Source organism: Buteo buteo, chromosome 25 (genome assembly GCF_964188355.1).
Source record: "Buteo buteo chromosome 25, bButBut1.hap1.1, whole genome shotgun sequence".
Classification (NCBI taxonomy): domain Eukaryota; kingdom Metazoa; phylum Chordata; class Aves; order Accipitriformes; family Accipitridae; genus Buteo; species Buteo buteo.
In genome coordinates, this window is record NC_134195.1 from 351,278 (window position 1) to 371,667 (window position 20,390).

General features: G+C 40.9%; 1 protein-coding gene across 1 annotated transcript in view; it reads left to right on the plus strand.

Moving 5' to 3' along the window:
* The window catches only part of MYO16 (myosin XVI), a 384,622-nt gene that overhangs the window by 218,882 nt on the left and 145,350 nt on the right, over window positions 1-20,390 (plus strand). Inside the window, exon 16 of the mRNA XM_075057405.1 lies at window positions 11,024-11,171. Within this exon, the coding sequence (XP_074913506.1) occupies window positions 11,024-11,171 (148 nt within the window). The remainder of the gene's footprint in view (window positions 1-11,023; window positions 11,172-20,390) is intronic.

The window sequence follows — 20,390 nt, forward strand, 5'->3', positions numbered from 1 at the left end:
TTTCAGAGTAAGTGGGAGTCTGCTAATCCACACTAAGCGTTCATTAGTGGAAAAAAATGAATGTTGGGCAAAACTTCACTTGGATTCTGAAAACTCTGATCTTTGGGGGCAGTCAGGGAGAGGTTTCATTTCTGGTCTGCATAGGTCATCGTAAGTTACTCTGTGCTAAAGCGAGAGGTGTGTGCAGAAATAACTGTACACAGACAGTTTCCTACTTGCACTGATCTTCCTGGATGGAAAAGCTGTGTGATGAGACACACTTTTGATCCAAGTAAATTAGATTCCATTGGATAAACGTTTCCAAAACGACTCATTTTTTATCGATTTAAATATATTTATGCTTTTGGAAGAGTTTCCTAAAAACATCCTTTGGAAATACTTCATAGTGGGAATTACAGTTCATTTTCTTGTGAGAATTCACTGTACCCTAGCAAATACAATAGTTTCTTCGGTGAAAATGTCACTGCATGGGAAATTACTGTCACTTTTTTCTGATTTGTTTTACAATAGATATACAGGATGTTTGTAAAGAAAATGTAAAACTAAAAAGTGTGGTGGGGTTTTTTTTTCCATTTATGAGCTATCGCGGGCGGATTATAGAGAAAGTGATATAAACATTAGAATGGACTAAATAGCATCTGAATTGGGCTTGTAAAAATAAACTACAATCCCTAAAACTAACATCTTATAAATCCTTTGTATATATTTAATTTGAGTATACCACAATTACATTGCGCACACTCCTTCTCTTTTTTGTTACACACACAGAACACAAACAGATGAAAAGGATCCTAATTTTGAAAAGTCAAGCATAGCTTATGAACATTAGGAAATGCCAGAACTGAAGTTGTCTGAGATACTCTTGAGTTGCCTTGTGCATACAAATTTGATGCTGCTGTTTTTCAACCCCTCCCCAGCTTCATTCATTGCAGAGAGAATGGACTGTATTTCTTCAGTGATCTGCTACTAAACAGTTTGTTTTCCCTTCATTGATTCATGTGTGGCTTGTGCCATTTTATTCTGCTCTAAAAACAGAATGCTAGTTTTTCCGTGAATTTTCTATGTTGTTGATCAACATTTTTCACTGTATGAGAGCCTTTCAGAAACACAAATGACTTCATTTTCACAGTACTTCAGACCTAAGGTTGTGTCATTCAGTTCCTCAGATGAGGAACGGAAGCCTCAAGGCCATGTGTTCCCACAATTTTCAGGTGGCTGGCTTGAGATTGCAAGGACTTAAGTTTTCTAGCTGCTTTACTCAGACTTGCCAGTTTAATTCACAACCCTGGTCTGTGAATTATATAAATGTGGAATCAGTTAACCAGGCTGTCATGTCAGTTTTCTGTTACACTAATGCTGTGTTTTTATCACGTTCAAGCCATAGGCATTAAATGAGAAAATCTAGGTATAGTCAAGTCCATTAACAAATATAAACAAAGTACCTGTCCTAGTATTCCCCAGATATTAGGAATTGAATCAATTACTCTTACCAAATCTAAGGTAGCCAAAAGTTCCGTAATTCACAATCAAGAGAGAAGCTCCAGTACAGCACTAAAAAAGCGGGGTTTGTATTTTTGTAAGTTGCAGTTGTTGATGCTGTTTGATTTGCATTGTAGATGTTGCCTTTCCTAGGCCACTGCTAAGCATCACATCTGAGTGAAATTGTCCCAGGTTTACACCACCATAAATGAGAAAATAATCAGGCATGTTGTCTTTGGCTGGTTTAAATCCCACACAGGGATTCCCTGTATCTATTTGCAAGGTCATTTGCAGCAGTATTTACTGCCTTGCACTGTTTAAACATGAATGAAAAATGTAAATATGCAGAGCACCTGATTCTGCTGAGACATGACTTCATAACTCATTGAGACAAACTGGGCTAAATATGTCTGGTTTGCAAACAAAAAATCCAAGTGACACTAGACTGCCTCTATCGAAGGGTTTAGGTTGTTTAAACTCCTTAACAGACAGATCTTAAAGGTGGAGTTTCAGAACAATTAACTGTGGAAGTGGCATGCAAAGTACCTGTGTACATTTTTATTACAGAGGGCAAGCTCAAGGTAGCATTCCTTGCATTTTGAGTGGACATTGGTGAAGTTTGTGAAGGCTTTTTGTTCATGCTGAAGTTCTTTTATGCCTAGACCCTGGAAATGCTCTGACTTTTGTCACCTAAGGTTTATTCTTACAGCAGAAAGTCCAATATACCTAAATAACAGGAATGCTCACCATAATTTTCATCTACAGGCTTGATTTGGTCTTCCTCATAAACTGGTTGTTTGCCATGAAGTTTTGAAAACAAGGATGGAGCTCTTGCTTGTGGTTCACTCAAAGCCAGTACAGATACCTGTAGAGGTTTTATGTATCTTCTCTGACTTATTTCTGATGAGGTGTGCTGCTATGTTGGGTTCAAATGGGAGGTTTTCTGTGACAAGTGGCTTTGTGGTCAGGTATCTTCCATTGCTTTAGTCCAGTGAAACAAGTGGAGAAGGTATAACCCAGATTAACCCAGTTCTTTGTGACTGGATAAGATAAAGCAGTGGGAACTAGTAAAAAGTCTTACATCAGAACAAATACAGACTAAACTACAGGTCAGTGATTTCATTAAGTTTCTAAAATAAATTCATATCTAACAGAACTCAAAGACTGATCTTCTGCCAAAAAATCTTAATCATTCATAGGTGATGATTCATACCCACTGCATAGTAGTAAAAGACTGAATATTTATTTATTTACAGAAGTAAAATTACTGCATTTTATTTTTATTTGGAAAAGGGGAGAGAGTAAATGGTCTTTCAGGTAAGTTGACGTTATCCCTAAGATGAAAGGTAAGGCTTCTGTCAGGTTTCCTCAAATTACTAGAAGAGAAGCTTAGGAAGAGAAAATCAAGCCTGACAAACTTACTCTCCAGATTTTACTGCCTTACTTTTCAGGCCTTTCACTGTACCTAGCATTGTACCAGCTACTAGGAAGACAGTTAACTCTATCCCAGCTGAAACCAGGACACTCAGTCTTCACTTTTTGAAAAGCAAGGACTGATTTTTTTTTTTTTTAACTTGCCCTGAAATGGAAGGATCTAATTTGATTTGTAAAAAGAAGCGGAATGCATGTTTACCCGTGTGTTACAAACATTTTTTTATCAATTAATAGGTTTCAGACATGAATTTCCTTTTTTGGTACAAGAAAGACTGCAGCCAGCTAAGCTCTCTGATGTTCTTGTACTGTGTTTCAGCTCTGAAATTTCAAGTGTTATTTTGTCTTTAGCAATAGCTGTGTTTAGGACGGCATGGTTTTTGAGAAAGAGCAATGTAGTTTCAAAGAATGCATAGCTGGAAGAAAGATTTCACTGGCCACACCTTACGGAGTCCCCTTGCTGACTTTGTAGCTGTTCCGTAGATGGAGTGATCTGTTAAAGGAAGTACAAATTTCCTTGTACATGAAAGCACAGTTAACATTGCACAAAAATAGAATCCTAGAATCATTTAGGTTGGAAAAGACCTTCAAGATCGAGTCCAACCGTTAACCATGCCAACTAAACCAGGTCCTGAAATTCCCTGTCCACTCGCTTTTTGAATATCTCCAGGGACGGTGACTCAACCACTTCCCTGGGCAGCCCATTCCAATGTTTGACAACCCTCTCAGTAAAAAAAATTTTTCCTAATATCTAACCTAAATCTCCCTTGCCTCAACTTGAGGCCATTTCCTCTTGTCCTATCTCCAGCCACCTGACAGAAGAGACCAGCACCCACCTCACTACAACCCCCCTTCAGGCGGTTGTAGAGAGCGATAAGGTCTCCCCTCAGCCTCCTCTTTTCTAGACTAAACAACCCCAGTTCCCTCAGCCGCTCCTCATAAGACTTGTGCTCCAGGCCCCTCACCAACTTGGTTGCCCTCCTCTGAACACGCTCCAGCACCTCAATGTCCTGCCTGTAGTGAGGGGCCCAAAACTGAACACAGGACTCGAGGTGCGGCCTCACCGGTGCTGAGTACAGGGGAACAACCACCTCCCTGTTCCTGCTGGCCACACGATTTCTGATACAGGCTAGGATGCGGTTGGCCTTCTTGGCCACCTGGGCACACTGCTGGCTCATATTCAGCCGGCTGTCAACCAGCACGCCCAGGTCTTTCTCTGCCGGGCAGCTTTCCAGCCACTCTTCCCCAAGCCTGTAGCGCTGCATGGGGTTGCCATGACCAAAGTGCAGGACCTGGCACTTGGCCTTATTGGACTTCATACAATTGGCCTCAGCCCATCGATGCAGCCTGTCCAGATCCCTCTGTAGAGCCTCCCTACCCTCAAGCAGATCGACCCTGCCTCCCAACTTGGTGTCATCTGCAAACTTGCTGAGGGTGCACTCAATCCCCTCATCCAAATCATCAATAAAGATATTAAACAGAACGGGGCCCAACACGGAGCCCTGGGGAACACCACTTGTGACCCGCCGCCAACTGGATTTCACCCCCTTCACCACTACCCTCTGGGCTCGGCCATCCAGCCAGTTTTTCACCCAGTGGAGAGTGCACTTATCCAGGCCACGAGACGCCAGTTTCTCAAGGAGTATGCCATGAGAGACAGTGTCAAAGGCCTCGCTGAAGTCGAGGTAGACAACATCCACAGCCTTTCCCTCATCCGCTAGGCAGGTCACCTGGTCATAGAAGGAGATCAGGTTGGTCAAGCAGGACCTGCCTTTCGTAAACCCATGCTGACTGGGCCTGATCCCCTTCTTATCCTGGACTTGCCATGTGAGTGCTCTCGAGACAAACCATTCCCTAATCTTCCCCAGTACCGAGGTCAGGCTGACAGGCCTGTAGTTCCCCAGATCCTCCCTCCGACCCTTCTTATAACTGGGAGTCACATTGGCAAGCCTCCGGTCCTCTGGGACCTCCCCTGTTGACCAGGATCGCTGATAGATGATAGAGAGTGGCTTGGCAAGGACCTGTGCCAGTTCCCTCAGTACTCTTGGATGGATCCCATCAGGTCCCATAGATTTCTGAGTGTCCAGATGGCGTAGCAGGTCCCTAACTTAATTCCTTCTGGATTAAGGGGGGTATGTTATGCTCTTCATGCTTACCTTCCAGCTCGAGGGGTGGAGTACCCTGAGGATGGCTGGGCTCACTATTAAAGACTGAGGCAAAGAAGGCATTAAGTACCTCGGCCTTTTCCTCATCACTGGTTGCTACGTTCCCTTCTTTATCCATTAAAGGAAAGATACTCTCCTTGGAATTCTTTTTACTGTTAACATATTTGTAACAACATTTTTTGTTGTCCCTTATGATAGTGGCCAGATTTAGTTCTAGCTGAGCTTTTGTCTTTCTGATTTTCTCTCTGTATGATCTAGCAAGATCCCTGTACTCCTCCCAAGTTGCCCGCCCTTTCCTCCAGAGATGATAAACTCTTCTTTTTCTCCTTGAGTCCTAGAAAAAGCTCCCCATTCAGCCAGGCCGGTCGTTTTCCTCGGTGGTTTGACTTGCGGCACATGGGAATAGCCTGGTCCTGAGCCATTAAGATTTCCTTCTTAAAGAATGTCCATCCCTCCTGGACCCCTTTGCCCTTCAGGACCGTCTCCCAAGGGACTCTTTCACCCAGTGCCTCGAAGAGGCCAAAGTTAGCCCTCTGGAAGTCCATAGTGGTGGTTTTGCTGACCCCCTTCTTTGCCTCACCAAGAATTGAGAATTCTGTCATTTCATGGTCGCTAAGCCCAAGACGGCCTCCAACCATCACCCCTCCCACCAATCCTTCCCTGTTTGTAAACAACAGATCTAGCAAGGCTCCTCCCCTGGTTGGCTCACGCACCAGCTGTGTCAAGAAGTTATCTTCCACACATTCCAGGGACCTCCTAGATTGTTGACTCTCTGCTGTGTTGTATTTCCAGCAGATGTCTGGAAAGGTAAAGTCCCCCACAAGGACAAGGGCACATGATTCTGAGACTACTGCCAGCCGCTTGTAGAACGATTCATCCGTCTCTTCAACCTGGTTGGGCGGTCTATAACAGACTCGCAGCACAATATCTGCCTTATTGGCTTTCCCTCTCATCCTCACCCACAAGCACTCCACCTTGTCATCAGAATCGTGTAGCTCTGTACAGTCAAAACATTCCCTAACATAGAGAGCCACCCCACCACCTCTTCTACCTTGCCTATCCCTTCTGAAGAGCTTGTAGCCATCCATTGCAGCACTCCAGTCATGGGAGTCGTCCCACCATGTTTCCGTGATGGTGACTAAGTCATATCTATCCTGCTGCACCATGGCTTCCAGCTCCTGCTGTTTATTGCCCATGCTGCGTGCGTTGGCATAGGTGCATTTGAGCTGGGTTATCGAATCCACCCCTAACATCGGCACGCTGCCCCCAGGCTCATCTCTGGTGCACCTAGTCTTATCCCTTACCCCCTTCAAACCTAGTTTAAAGCCCTCTCTATGAGCCCTGCCATCTCATGAGCAAGGATTCTCTTACCCCTTTGAGATAGTTGGACACCATCTGTCGCTAGCAAGCCCGGTGCTGTGTAAACCTCCCCATGATCAAAAAATGCAAAATTCCACCTATGGCACCAGCCTCTGAGCCATGTATTAACCAGGTGTGTTTTCCTGTTCCTTTCAGTGTATTTCCCTGCCACTGAAGGGATTGAGGAAAATACTACCTGTGCTCCCGATCTTTCTACTAATCATCCCAGTGCCCTGAAATCCCTTTTGATTGCCTTTGGATTCCTCTCTGCAATCTCATCACTGCCAACCTGCACAACCAGCAATGGGTAATAATCAGAGGTCCGAACCAGACCAGGGAGTTTCCTGGTAATGTCTTTTACCCGGGCCCCGGGGATGCAGCAGACTTCCTCGTGGGATGGGTCAGGACTGCATATTGGGCCCTCTGTCCCCCTCAGAGGGGAGTCGCCTACGACAATTACCCTCCTTTTCCTTTTTTCAGAGGCTGTGAGAATGCGTGGGGCTGCCCGACTGGACCTAGGCACCTCTCTGGATAGGGCTTCACCTGCCCCCTGATCTTCATTGACCTGGTCTTCAAGTTCCAGAGCCCCATAGCTGTTGTGTAGGGGCAACTGGGAAGGTGAGGGAGACCGGGAGGGGACTCGCCTGCCTCCCCGAGCAGGGACCTGTATCCATTCCCCTCCATCTCTTAGGTCCCCTCCTGCCTGGTGGCAAGGGGGCAGGGAAATCCCCGCTTCTGGCGGAGCCTCCGTCTGCTGCCTCTGCCTCAGGGATGGTAGGGTGTGGGTCCACCAATCTATCTCCCTCTCACACTCCCTGATACTCCTCAACCTTTGCACTTCCTCCTTCAGCTCTGCCACCAGGCTGAGCAGATCATCTACCTGGTCACATCTCACACAAGAGGTGTCCCCGCTGCCCTCCGGCACCAGTGATAGACTCAGGCACTCCCTGCAGCCAGAGACCTGGACAGCTGCACGTTTACGTGGGAGCTCTGTCTGCGTTGCCATATTTTTCCTAGCGATGGTTTTCACCCGAGTGGCAACCATACCTGGGACTCCCTCTGGGCTGACACCCCAACCTGAGTAGCCTTCTCCAGCTGGGAAGAGGCGGGCGTGCGCCCTACCTGCACGAACTGCCGCGCCGCGCTCCTGGTCGCTGGCGCTCCTCAGGGCGGTTCAAATCTCCCACGGTTGCCCCTGGCAATGCCCACGCCGCGTCAGCCTCTCTCGCGAGAGCCACCGGCTCTGGCTGGGTCCCTCCGCTCTTCCCCGGCGCTCCTGGGCCTCGGGAACCTCCCGGTCCACCTCAATCTAGCGCTTAAAATGGCAGACTTTACTCTGGAACTCTACTATTTTTCCCTTTTATTTCACACATCAGTTAACGAATGTACCATTTCACTTTGTAGAAAAGCGTATTGCCCTAATAGTTTTCTTCCTGTAGGGCCATTAAGATGGTGCTCTGTTTGATTCTTGCTGATCAGAAGCTCGACTTTTCTTAACAGCTCTTCCCATTGCTGGAGATGCTAACTGACATGAACTGTATTTAGCCTTATTAAAGTGGGTGACTTGACATACCTGAAAAGGGCTGAATTAATTTGTGTCATCTAAATAAGTGGTGTTGCCTGTTGTTGAAGTTAAATGTATTAATTAGATAGATGATCTTCAGTAACATTTTTCTTGCTTTTATTAATCAATGAATGTTAAAAACACCTAAGTGATAGTTATGAAAGCCTTAGTGAAGATCATTGCACACAAAAAAGTGATTAAAGGTTAGTAATGGCCTCTTTTCAAATCAATTGATGGTAGGGTTAGTTTTACTCAGAAGTGAGTTACAAGCACAATAGAAGATGGAAAGCATCCTTCAGGTTCATCTGTTCTATTTTACCCTGTAGGAATGGCAGCCAGGTAATGATTGATTCTGATGAAAGTGTGTGTCTGGGCCAGTCCTGCCACGATAGCTTAAGGCTGCATTGCTTCAATTTGTAGTGTGCTGCAAAGTTACTGGAGCCAGAAACATATCCTGCTACCAGCTTAATGACTTCCCAAATGTGCCCTTTTACTTCCAGCACAGTTCTTTTTTCCATAGCATAGCAACAGAGGGCTGGATGGCTGAGACACAATTTCTCATTGTATAGGTTCCGTAATAGCAGGAGTTCACTTCTACTTTTTTTGTAGGATGAACAAAAGGGGTAGATCATGTCCCCTTGGTTTGGTAAGTCAGCCATACAACTCTTCTCTGTCAGTCCTGCTGTCTCTTCTGGAGCTAGAATCCCAGGCATGGTTTTGGTTGCCAGCACATGTGTCAGGCCACGCCTGTTCTGTTAAATAAAAGAAAGGGTGGAAGATGCCCCTGGCTTGTGTACCACTGACCTTCCATACTGCTTAACTGGGATGTGTCTGGGATGGTTTGGGCTGTGCAGAGTAGCACTTGCTGAGACCATGCATAGTTACACTTAGTTCAGGGACAGCATTTAACTGCTGAGACCTTTCTCAAAACGATATGTTCAAGATGCACTGATTTTGTTTCCTTCCACTGTACACTGTCTTTCAACCATGTTCTCACAGGCTGCATTCCCACATAACGCACAGCTTCAAGTAACTTCAAGTTTGCGGTGTTTAATTTAACAGTTTAGACAGGAATTTAGAGCTCTCCAAAAGACAGGAAGATACTTAGGTGAAAATTAAAATATAATTACCAAATACAGATGGTATAGCAATAACCAGGCTAGCTCTGAATGAGCTACTGTGGATATTAGCAGCTGTATGGTGGCAGGAGCATGACATTCTGATTTCTAGCCTAGCCATTAGGCTAATGCAACTACTGTGATTCTGATACGCACTCTCACATGCAAGATCTAATCTGCATAACTTTGCTCAATATTGCATTGGGCGATATCTTTGAGTCCAAAACTGGTTCTGAAAATGCTGTTTCAACTCTCCCCATCTTCAGAAGTCTTTAAACTCCCACCATGCCTTCAAACTTCAGGTCTCAGGCATCTGAAGTTGTGCTTCTGCATATGCCTAGAAATGCAACAGTTTTGACTGCACCAAATAACTCAGTGCTATTTTATGCCTAATCCCAGCTTGCTTCAAAAAAAATAAAACCAAAAAAAAGTCTAAAAACGCCATGATTGTCTCAAAAATGGTATGTGTTTAGAGAACATACTTACTGTGCTACAGGATGCATGTACCAGTATTTTCTATCACTGAATGTTCAAGAACTAGTTCATAAAGGAAGGAGTCTAAGATGAGTTGATTGTCTTCCAGACAATGGGAAGCTATGGTTTAATATACTCTGTTTACAGAGTTTCAAAAATACAGCTCACCCATTGCTGAGAAGCGCACCTTATCCTCTAAACTCAACAGTCTTTTCCAGGGTAAGGATGCTCTCTAAGACCCCGTGAAAGCTCTGCCATATTGCAGAGATTGAAAAGCATAAAGCTGCAAGAGAATGTACTGCATCCTAGCCGTGGGGGTGCTCAGTTGTGTGCGAAGGAACATGCTTCTGGTCTTTGCACCATGGCTAGTATCTGAGCAATGATGAGATAAAGTATGCAAACAGTGGGGTAAGTGGGAACTGGAATCAGCTCACAGGGAGGGCCCTGACGTCTAGCTACTGTTAGGCATTCCCTTGTTCTCTTTAGCCTGCTGCATCTGGAACTGCATGGTGGTGTACACTCAGTGGAGGGCTGAAGAGTAACCTGCCCAACAGGGTGAATATCCCTCTGTCTCTTCAAATACACCTCTAAAATGCGTGTAAACTGGTGAGGCAGGTGAATGGACCTGAGAGTCTAGTATTTCCTTTGCTTCTGTGCTCTGCCTCTTTCAGAACCTTAGTGGGCCTGAGGTTACGTATGATCCTATAATCAGCATTTCTGTAGTCAAATCGTGGTCAGGTTCATCCTCCTTCACCTTCTTCCCAGATGTGCTGATTCACATGGCTTCTTGTTTGGCCAGTTCATTGTAGCCCTTCTGAGTTGCCCATGTTTCTCCAGGCACATGTTAGCGAGCTTGTTGATGACTGGTTTTGCAGAGGATTTGTCTGTTTGTAGCCATCTGGAAGTTAGGTGGTTCATCTAAACTATTATTCTGAGTGTTCTTGATTACCAACAGAGAAGGAGGAAATGATTCCAAGGGTGTTTCTTCCAAGATGTCTTGAATCTGTCTTGCATCTTTCTCTTTCCATTGAGAAGAAGCTTAGAATAGATGCCAATGCTCAGATGGCTACACTTCAGTGAGATGACTGATAGCTTGTCTCTTAGAAAGTCTTGCCAAATACAACAGCTGGTTCCTCAAATAGAGTACAAATCAACATAATTATCTTTAAAATTGAGTCATTTTAAAGGTAATGTAAGACAGTAAGTAAGTACGGTAAGACATTTGTTCCACTAATTTTAATGGAATTAGGGCTTTATATGTGATTTATATAGAAAACCATGGTAGAATGAATAGTAGTATTTTTGAATGCTCACCTTAGACCATTTTATAAGAAATATTGTTTATTTTTCACTGTTGTAGTGGTGAATGGTTTAAAATACATGTTTAGAGCAATCAGTATAATGATGAATTTATTTGTTTGTTTCTCAATCAGCTAGGATTTATACATACATGTTGGAGAAGTCTCGTGTCATTATGCAGCCTCTCAACCAGAGAAATTTTCGTGTTTTTTACTTGATGATGGATGGGCTGTCTGCTGAAGAAAAATACACCCTGTACCTCAGTAATTTGTCTGCACACAGGTAGGAAAACAACTTTATATTTAGTATTAATTTTTCTCTTATTTTAGTGTCTCTTTGCTGTTGAGGTCCTTCCTCCAGTAGTTAACATTTGTGTTCTAACTTTTCAATGAGCTCCAAAATTATTTATTATTGAGTACCTGTTCATGAGGATTTAATTCTGGAGTACATGTACACTCTCTTAACAAGATTAGGGTATTATATCCATTAGGATTATTGCCTTAAAGGAGAAAAAGGAAGGAAACTCCTTAGTTATTTTTCTGTTTTCTGCGGACTAGAGTAGGTCTGTTCTGGTTGTTTTTTATCCCCCTCATGAAATGTTTTGTCTTCAGGAAAGCTGTTCTATTAAAATTAGAGTTTTATTATGGAATATGTAAATTTTTATGAAATGTCACTATATACAACTGATACTTCTGTTTTCATTTTGAATTTACTTTACTTCATATTATTAAGAAAAACAGAAACAAAGTTTTGACTGCTTTGAAACCAAGGATAGGATTCAACACCCAACACCTAAAGTTAGGTCTTTGTGTGTGTCTCCACATGAGCTGGTTGCCTTGGCTCTCATTTGCAGTCAGAGGAGACTGAATCCTTACTCAGCTCTATATAGTTACATGTAGATGTGTGCTTCGGGGTGAACTGAACCACGTTTGTGGCTTCATAAACTGTGCTGACTACATCCCCTTTAATAGTAAGAGCTTAAATATAAAGAGCTGTATACAGGCACCTAAATGTAGTGTGTCTAAGGCTGAATACACTCCAAATGTTTAATATAAGTGGAAGTTTTTGGGTTTACAGGAAAATTTGGGACTATCTCAAAATTTATTAATTCACATTCTTTTGGAATGAAAACATATTCCTGATTTAGATCATTTGCCTTTCTTTCTTCAGTCTTTCCTAAGAAGTATCACTGAAATGAGAGACGCCTCTTTGCTCTTAAATTGGCTAAGTTTATGATGAGTAAAGTGAGTAAGTGTAAAAAGACCAACAGTAATTAAAATTATGTAAAATGAATGTTTTGAGTTTTTAATATCTAAGCCTTTTTCCCATGGATTTTTCTCTCAACTTTTCTGTGTTCCACTCTGGCTAGTATTTGAATAAAATAGTAGTTCTAGATTTGGGGCCTGTAAATAGGAAGATACCACATTAATTTTTGCAGAAAAAACTTCACTTGGTTCTGATTTTTTCTTAAACACAAGTTTTCAGACTACCATTGTTTGGTAGTGTTTTAAGCTGTTAGTACTTCTGGTATTGGACAGAATAGTGTAATGCAGTAGCTCTGAAGAAACCTGAGGCTAAGTTGCTTTACTAAAATTGGCCCACTTCAAAGAGGGGAAGGGGAAGAGTTAAATTCTATTTTTTAAATCCTTTGAAGGCTTTGAAGACTAAAAGGATTCTGAGCTCCCAATCATTAATGTATTCCTCTTCTAGAAAAAGTTGTTTGGAGTCACTCAGTTTATTCAGACAATGAAACAGTTTGCAGTCACTTTGCAAGAAGCTCCAACAGGAAAGAACTTAGCAAAAACATGAATAATTAGATTCATATGAACAAAGCTTTATCTGATAAGATATCTGATAAGCATCCAAAAAGAACAAAATAGTATTTCTAAATAGATGCCTGAACACTGCAGTGCCAAAGCTTTAGAAGTAATTTATAGCTGACCATTTGCATAAAGCTGCTTTTATCAATAAAGCTTTGCTTTGGCTACATAGAGTAGATTGTATCTTGTGTTATTGAGAGAGAGTTTGGGCCAAATATTTCTTACCGTAAACTCCTGAGTGTTGTAGTTCAGTGGGCTAGATCTTTCTTGGTTGATAGAGGTAAACTAAGGGTGAATATCTACTGCATCGAACTTGTACATGAATCAGGAAGGCAGGATTTGGCCTCTTATAAATTCATGATTTCTGGCTTAGTCAGATTTTGATGACAACATATCATTCTGGTAACATCAGTAAGTGAATTTGTCATGTTTTCTTTAAGCAAGTGTAATCTTGACTCTAATAGTAAAATTAATTATATAACAGCTCTTTTGAAACTATAGGTGTTTTATGCCCAACTGTTTTTTTGATTATTTTTCTTTGCATTGTTTAATACTGCACCTTTATGTAGAAGATGGAACAATCTTAGTAAATAATGGCTGTTAAGATCACAAGATACCCCTATTTTTTCATTGTTTGCTTGCTTAAGCCATTGCTATATGAGAAATGAGATGTAGCATTGTTTTTTCATTCTCATTTTAGATAAAAGTACCTTTAAGAGTCAAAATATTATTGTCAGTAGTGTTTATTCTTAGACTTGATGCTGTAAAATGTGAGAGGAAGTTCATGTATTAAGCAGTATATAATCCTGGGTTAAGAGTTATTGTAAATAACTAAAAGGGGAAATCCCTCCCCTTTGGAGTCACTGAGAGTTTCAGTAAGGCTGGGGTTTCACCCCAATATGTAGGGGGAGTTGTTAGGTTGTAATTCTGTGGTGTTTAATGCCGTCCTCAGAGGGAGCTTGAGCTCAGAAACTTAAATGTATGTTCTTGCAAACATGACTGCTAGGGCATCGTATGAAGACAAATAGCTGGCTACTTTCTAATGAACCTGTATACAGCTAGGATCTTAAAGTAGCAAGCCATCTAAATCTATGTAGGGAGGGATCTGAGTGAATACATCTCCCACCCTATCTGCATGTGGATCATGATGGATAGAGACAGAAGCAACTCCTGAAAGGTAAGATCATTTTTCAAGATTGAGCAGGGGAAACATGTCGGAAATGGAGAGAGAGTCTTGAAAGGGCAAGTTGAGGCTTTTTGATTGACAACAACTACTCCCATGTGTTCATTACATTCAGAAGCTGGTTTGTTCAGCAGATACTTGACCAAAATTTCCAAGATTTCTATTAACTTGGTGTGTTTCAAAAGAACTGCAGAACTTTATCTTGATGATGTGTAATGCAGAGAGATTAGAGATTTGAAGTTTTATTCTTAATTTGATCTTGTTTGTTTTTTTTTTTTTTTTTTTTGCTGTGTGCAGATAGAGTTCATTACTGTAAGCATTGCTTTTCTGGCATGTGAATTTTAGCCTCATAATAAGAGTATGTATTAGCTTTTCTAGCACATTAAGTTTAGCCTCATAGTTACAGTAGGTGGTACCTTAGTGATGACTCTTGCAACCAAAGTGAAAAAGAGGGCAAAGAAGAGAGCTGACAATGGTGATAGATCAGCTTGTAAACAGTCTTCAACTCTGGTGAAAAAAGGGGACAAAAAGAGAGAACAGAAAGACAACAAAGAAAAAATGTGGGAAAAATCTTACTGAAAAAAGCAGAAAGACCTACTTTTATTATTTTGGACCAATTGCTTCATGTTAGCATTCATATTCCAAAGCTGTATACATGTATATATAACAATAGAAGAACGTCTTTGTGTAGTACGTCTATCTAAGATACTCAAACATACTGTCATTAAAAACCATGTCATTACATTTGTATATGTATATTAGAAATACAGCTTAAGGCTACTTAACTCTAGAAAATGGTTTCAGAAATGATGGTGGGTTTGGCAGCTGTTCAACTTGATGTCACCATTTTCAGTTTAAACAAGATTGCTAGTTCTCCTAATTGATTGTACGGTTACGGCTTTTGGTAGTGTAGGCAAACTGATACAATGCTCTCAGTATTGCAAGGTGATTCTGACAGACGTTTTTTAGTCCTCCCTTGTAATGTCTCCCAGCATTTGTAGGTTGAATTATACTGCTTATAAATAAGCTGTATGTGTAAAACTAAACAACTTCAAGCTGGGGAAAGTGTTAATATACACATTTATGCAGAAGCTGGACTGTGGTCAGGGAGTGCATTTTGTGTTGCATTGTCAGACTGCTGTTCCCAGATGTGTAAAACTTTCCTTCCTCCCACAGAACAATGACATGCACTGCAGTGTGTGCTCTCTGCCTGTGCTGTTTCTCCCACTCCTTAAAAAGCAGTGAAACCCCTCCACAACGATAGCTGTAGATCAGTTAACAGAACTGATGTATCTTCTTTCACAGTTTTTCAGCACAGGTGCCCTCTTCACTGTCAATAACACAGCTTTCCATTAATTTCATGTATAAAGTAGTAATTTTAGTGAAATGATTGAATTTCTCATTGAAGTCTGAACTGATCAGAACCTCTTTGCTTGATCGCTGAGGAAATCATTCCCCACTCTAAATTATAAGGTTGGTCTTCAAAAAGGGCTTAAAAATTACAGTATGGTTAAGTGAATGGTATAGAAAAGATCCCAATAGACAATCTTCAGAGGCATTAAGTGCAAAGCCTTACATCTGATTTTTCTGTGTGTTTCCAGTCGTCATCTTTTCTAACAAGCACTAATACATTGTGTGGAAAATGGTGATAATTCTAGCATCATCCATATTGATCCCTGCTCTTCTTTTCCCTCATGCAGAAGAGCTCAAGATGAGAATTTTCAAGACTTTGAGTGGCCAGTTACCAAAACTTTCCCCAATTCAGCATACTTACGGGCAGCCTCTTTGTTTTCTAACTGCTGTGGATATAAAGCCAGGAAGACATTGCATGTTTCCATGCCCTCTGTGTTTCTTTCCTTTCCTTTTATCTTTGGATACCATTTTTCTTTCCAATCATTAGATTATTTTCTCACTTAAAATGCAACAGAAAGAAATATCAATCTTGAAAAGAACTTAACAGTTTTCCATACCTGTGCCATTTGTCTACAAATGTAGCTGCGGCAGTCTGATGATACAAGGTAAATTCATAGAGAAAAGTTGTTTTTATAATTAGTCCCACATAACTGGAAAAATAGACATTTTAGGAGTGTTCCAGTCCTCTGATGTTCCATGCTCTTTCCTTGTATTCAAGCCTGATAGATCACTTCTTTCCTCGTAGATGTTCACTTTGATTTAAATTTTCAGCACCCCCATAAAGCCCAGCTGTGTCCATAAAAATTGACAGAGGTGGTTACACAGTACCGTTCTGATCCCTTTGCTTCACAAATTGGCTGTTGTTGATCTCTGTGTCTGATGACTAGAGGAAAATCCAAACAAGTGTTAGACTTGTCTTACAAAATTGGTTGGATCTAAATACTGTGAATGAAATAACTAGATCTGGAAGCGTTACATCAGATTCTCCCATGGGTGGTAGTCCTGCTGAAATAATAGTTTCTATGTGAGGTGCCAAATTACATCACTTTATCAAACTGCCGTTAGACTTTGTGTGCTGAAACTCGGCATTTGTACCAGAATTCTCAGTCTTGCCCCAATGAAGTCTAGTGTTGAGGCTCCATGATCTTCACTGTTGAGGATCAACTTTGTTTTAAAATCCTGCTGACAGACTAAAGCTCCAGGCAATCGGGAAAGTGGCATTCAATGCATTTAAATTCAGGAGGAAGGTCGACATCAGACTCAGAGGTTCCTCAGCTGTGTTTCACTTTTCCATTGTGGGAGGTGTGGGCACAGGAGGAGAGAAAAGCTGTGATAGGAGATGTTAGGCTTACCGTCCCTGCAGCTGAATGGCCATGAGGGTCAAGTCCTTCTAATTCTTCTTGGCTGAACCCTTCTTAATTCTTCTGCGCAAATAGGGAAATCATACTGGGTGAGACTTCTGAACTTCAAAATCCTTCTCAAATGCTAGCGACGGTTTTGCTGGGGCTCCTTTGAGTTGTGAGTTTCCAGTACCATTTCCAGAATTCAGGCAATTCTGTGTAATGGCCAGAGAGAAGCCGGAGCAGGTGCTGCCCCGCATGGGCAGGGGGGACGGGAGGGAGGCAGGACCCTCACCCTCGTGGCACATCCCTGCAGTACCCTCCAGGGCTGGGAATGGCCATGGGAATGGGGACAGGCCAAGGCCAGGCTGGAATGTTGGCCCGTGTTGGGGGTCTGTGGCCGGACACAGGCATGGCTGACCCCAGCTCGGGCCAGCACCAAGGCTCAGTGCCTGAGCTCAGAGCCGCTCCTGAAACAAGGGGGTCCCAACAAGGCTTCTTGCACATCCCAGGCAGCGAAACCCTTGAGAGGGGCAGAGGGCATTCAAGGCACCCACAGAAACGTGAAAGATCCTTCATCAATTTTTAATGAGAGTTAGGGAAAATCTAATTTTTTCCCACATTATCAATGAACAGCTAAATCTTCAAAGTTCTCTATTAATTGCTCTCCTTTGCATATGTATATTTTCTTCAATGTGTGTATTTTCTTTAGCATATTGCCTGTAAACTTGTACTTAATTAACACTTTCAAGATAGAGCAGCTTTTGTGGCAACTATTAAGCTAATGATTTGTTGTTTGTCTGTCACCCCTAAGATTTTTCTGCCATGGATCTTTTAGCATTAAGTCCTTAGTAAAGGCATGAGTGAAGAAGAGGAAAAACCTGTATCAGTCTCCCATTTCTTTTTCCTTTCCCAGCCTGTTTTTTAGCTTGCATTAAATCATGCAGATAACTTAGCACTCGTTTCTACTTTCTTTATGTTAGTTTTCCTGTACTTAGCATTGACCGACCACCCTACCAAGATACTAACTGAGACCTTAAAAAATTAGAAGCGCCTTTGATATTTTACAGAGGATAAGGAATTTTAAAGACTGGATGACTATGTTTGGGTGATTCTGGAAGGCAGTGTCTGAAATTTATCATGTTGCTATTATCTTACTTCAACATATTCCTTTTGTAATGAATGCTAAGTAGAAAGTTAATTTTCAAATTATTTACTGGAATTATTCTAGAAAAAACATTATTTTGCCAAAAATAACTCTGGTGCACTCTGAGAAAAAGTTATTTGTCTTTGGATATCCAAGCTAAATTCAATTTTGTATCTAATACAATTGATTTTTTTTTTCTCCTGCTTGTAAACATTTTGCATAACAGCTGAGGGGTTTAGAGGTGAAGCTTAGGTTATTGTGAAATAAGATTTTATGGTACATTTTCTGGAGTCAGAATTTAAAAAATATTTCTTAGAGGTTCAAGGGCAATGTGTTTGTTTTACTTTCTTGTATCTCAGATGTCTCAAAGTAATACACCTTGAATTTGTGTGTGCACGCACATATATAGACATACCAAATGTATTTACACTCAACTTTTTTTCCATTTCTCTGCTTCTTCCATGTTCTCTCTTCCAAACGTCTCTTAAATTGGAAACAAACATTCAAGTTCTGGTTGAACAAGTAAATCTGTATTTTTTTGGTACTGTGCAAATTTTCCTGTCCTAACTTGATTACATGCAGTACATTCCTTTTCTCCAAAAAGCTTGCGTTTTAAATATATTAACACTTACAAGACAATGGGATACATGTAGTGCAAGCTGTGTGTATTAGCATGCCTGGACAGCAAAGGACCATTGGGGTGTAAAGACTTTCCAAGCACGCTCAACAAACTTTCTAAACAGTGGGGTAATGTGAAGATCCAGTTATGCAGTTTCAAACACAGATTTCAAAAATGGAGGGAGTTAACTCTCAGTTAATTTTGCTGGAAATTATTTTAGTAAAAAAAGTGAAAATAGTTTGGTTTGGTGGTTTGTTTGTTTTTTTAAAAGTACATGGTAGCAAATAACATAAAAATCATACACTTCCATCAGTTTACATCTTCCTGATATGATTTACTTGTATTTCAGCTGTCTAGTGAAAAGCTTTAACTGTAAATGCTTGATTCTTAACTGTCCTCATACAATACTACTGTGAAAATCTGATTCAAAACCAGTAGTACTATTGTAAGGACAAGATCTGTAGATGCCGAATGAAATGAGGCAATTTCATTTACTCAGATTCCAGTGAGGTCTGACAGCTAAACGACACCAGCTAGTTATTAGGAAGGTAATGGAGAGAGGAGAAGCAGATACATTTGTCTGAGATTCTGGAGCAGGTTTAAACTTGCTTCAGTGAGTTTTTTATCTATGTAACCTGGAATAATTTCAATATCAAAAGAATTGTGTAAATTTTCTCTGTTATCTTTTGCTTTTGTTTTGTTTTGTTTACTTTTGCTGCATGCCATTTATTCTTTTCCTGTTTAACCCTGTATTTACTGATGTCTGAATTTTTCCAGTGATTTTTTTTTTGAGGTTGAACATTCTTTACTGCATGTATAACATATGCATATTCCAGCAAAATGCACTTTCACGTTGTTCTCTTTAATGTGTTTTTCCCTGCTCTCGTAAGTTCAGCCTCCACTTCCCTTTTATTTCAACTGGTAAGTGTCTTTACCCCAGTACTCCTACCTTCTTTAATTTTCCTTTGTTCTCCTCATTCATGCAGGCTTTCTGAGTAAATAGGGTTCATGAGATTATTCAACTTGTTTTATTCTTTTTCCTCCCCAGAAATGAACAGGAATTGAACCAAAAGGAACTTTTTTTTTTTTTTCCTCCTTAGGTCTCTTGTCCTATTTTTTTGTTGAAATGTGGGTTCCATTAATCTCTTGGAGAATGATCTTCAAGCATCAGTGTTGTTTACACTTCAAAGAAGGAGGAGTTGAGAGGCAACACCAGTAAATGGCTTATGTGTGTGATTTGTTACACTGGATAGTAATCATGACTAACTCAGTTTTGTTGAGCTTGGACACCAGAAAATACATGTTGTATTAAGATACATCTTCATGTTTTAAAATGATACTGATAAACCAGAACTAATTTTATCTAATGCTAACGTAACATTTTACAATACATGTTTTCAGATGTTTCAGAGATCGAAAAATACAACAGGGCATAACTAAGTTTGGGTTTTTTTGCATCCAGTGTTGATTTTTTAAAGTGTTACTCTGTGGTCTAATTCGTCTCATTTTTCTTACTCGTGTACTTCACTTCTGTTCAGCTAAGTTTTTAGGCTTAGTCTGTTGTATTTTAGGCTTAGTCTCTCATGTTTTAATGAAAATTAGATGGAACCCTAAGCAGCCTATTAGCGTACAGAAGCTAATAAATTTTTCAGTATTTTTTAACTGGGTGGGTATGATGACTGGACCATGCAGACTAAAAAACTTCCTCCCTAAGATCATCACTGTGCACCTTAATATTCAGGAAATAACTAACAATAGTGTCAGTGTTAAAGTTAATATTATACAGTGTCTTTCTGAAAATTGACTGCATTTCCTGTGTCTTAAAACCCCTCTTTCTGAGATGGTTGTGGATAGTGTCCTACAAGATACATTACTAGGAGGTTAGTATTTCAATTACAGAAGATACAATCAGGATCACAGCTTAGGTTTTCAAAACAAAACTGAAATATTCATGTGTGTCATCTGCTTTATTTTGCAAA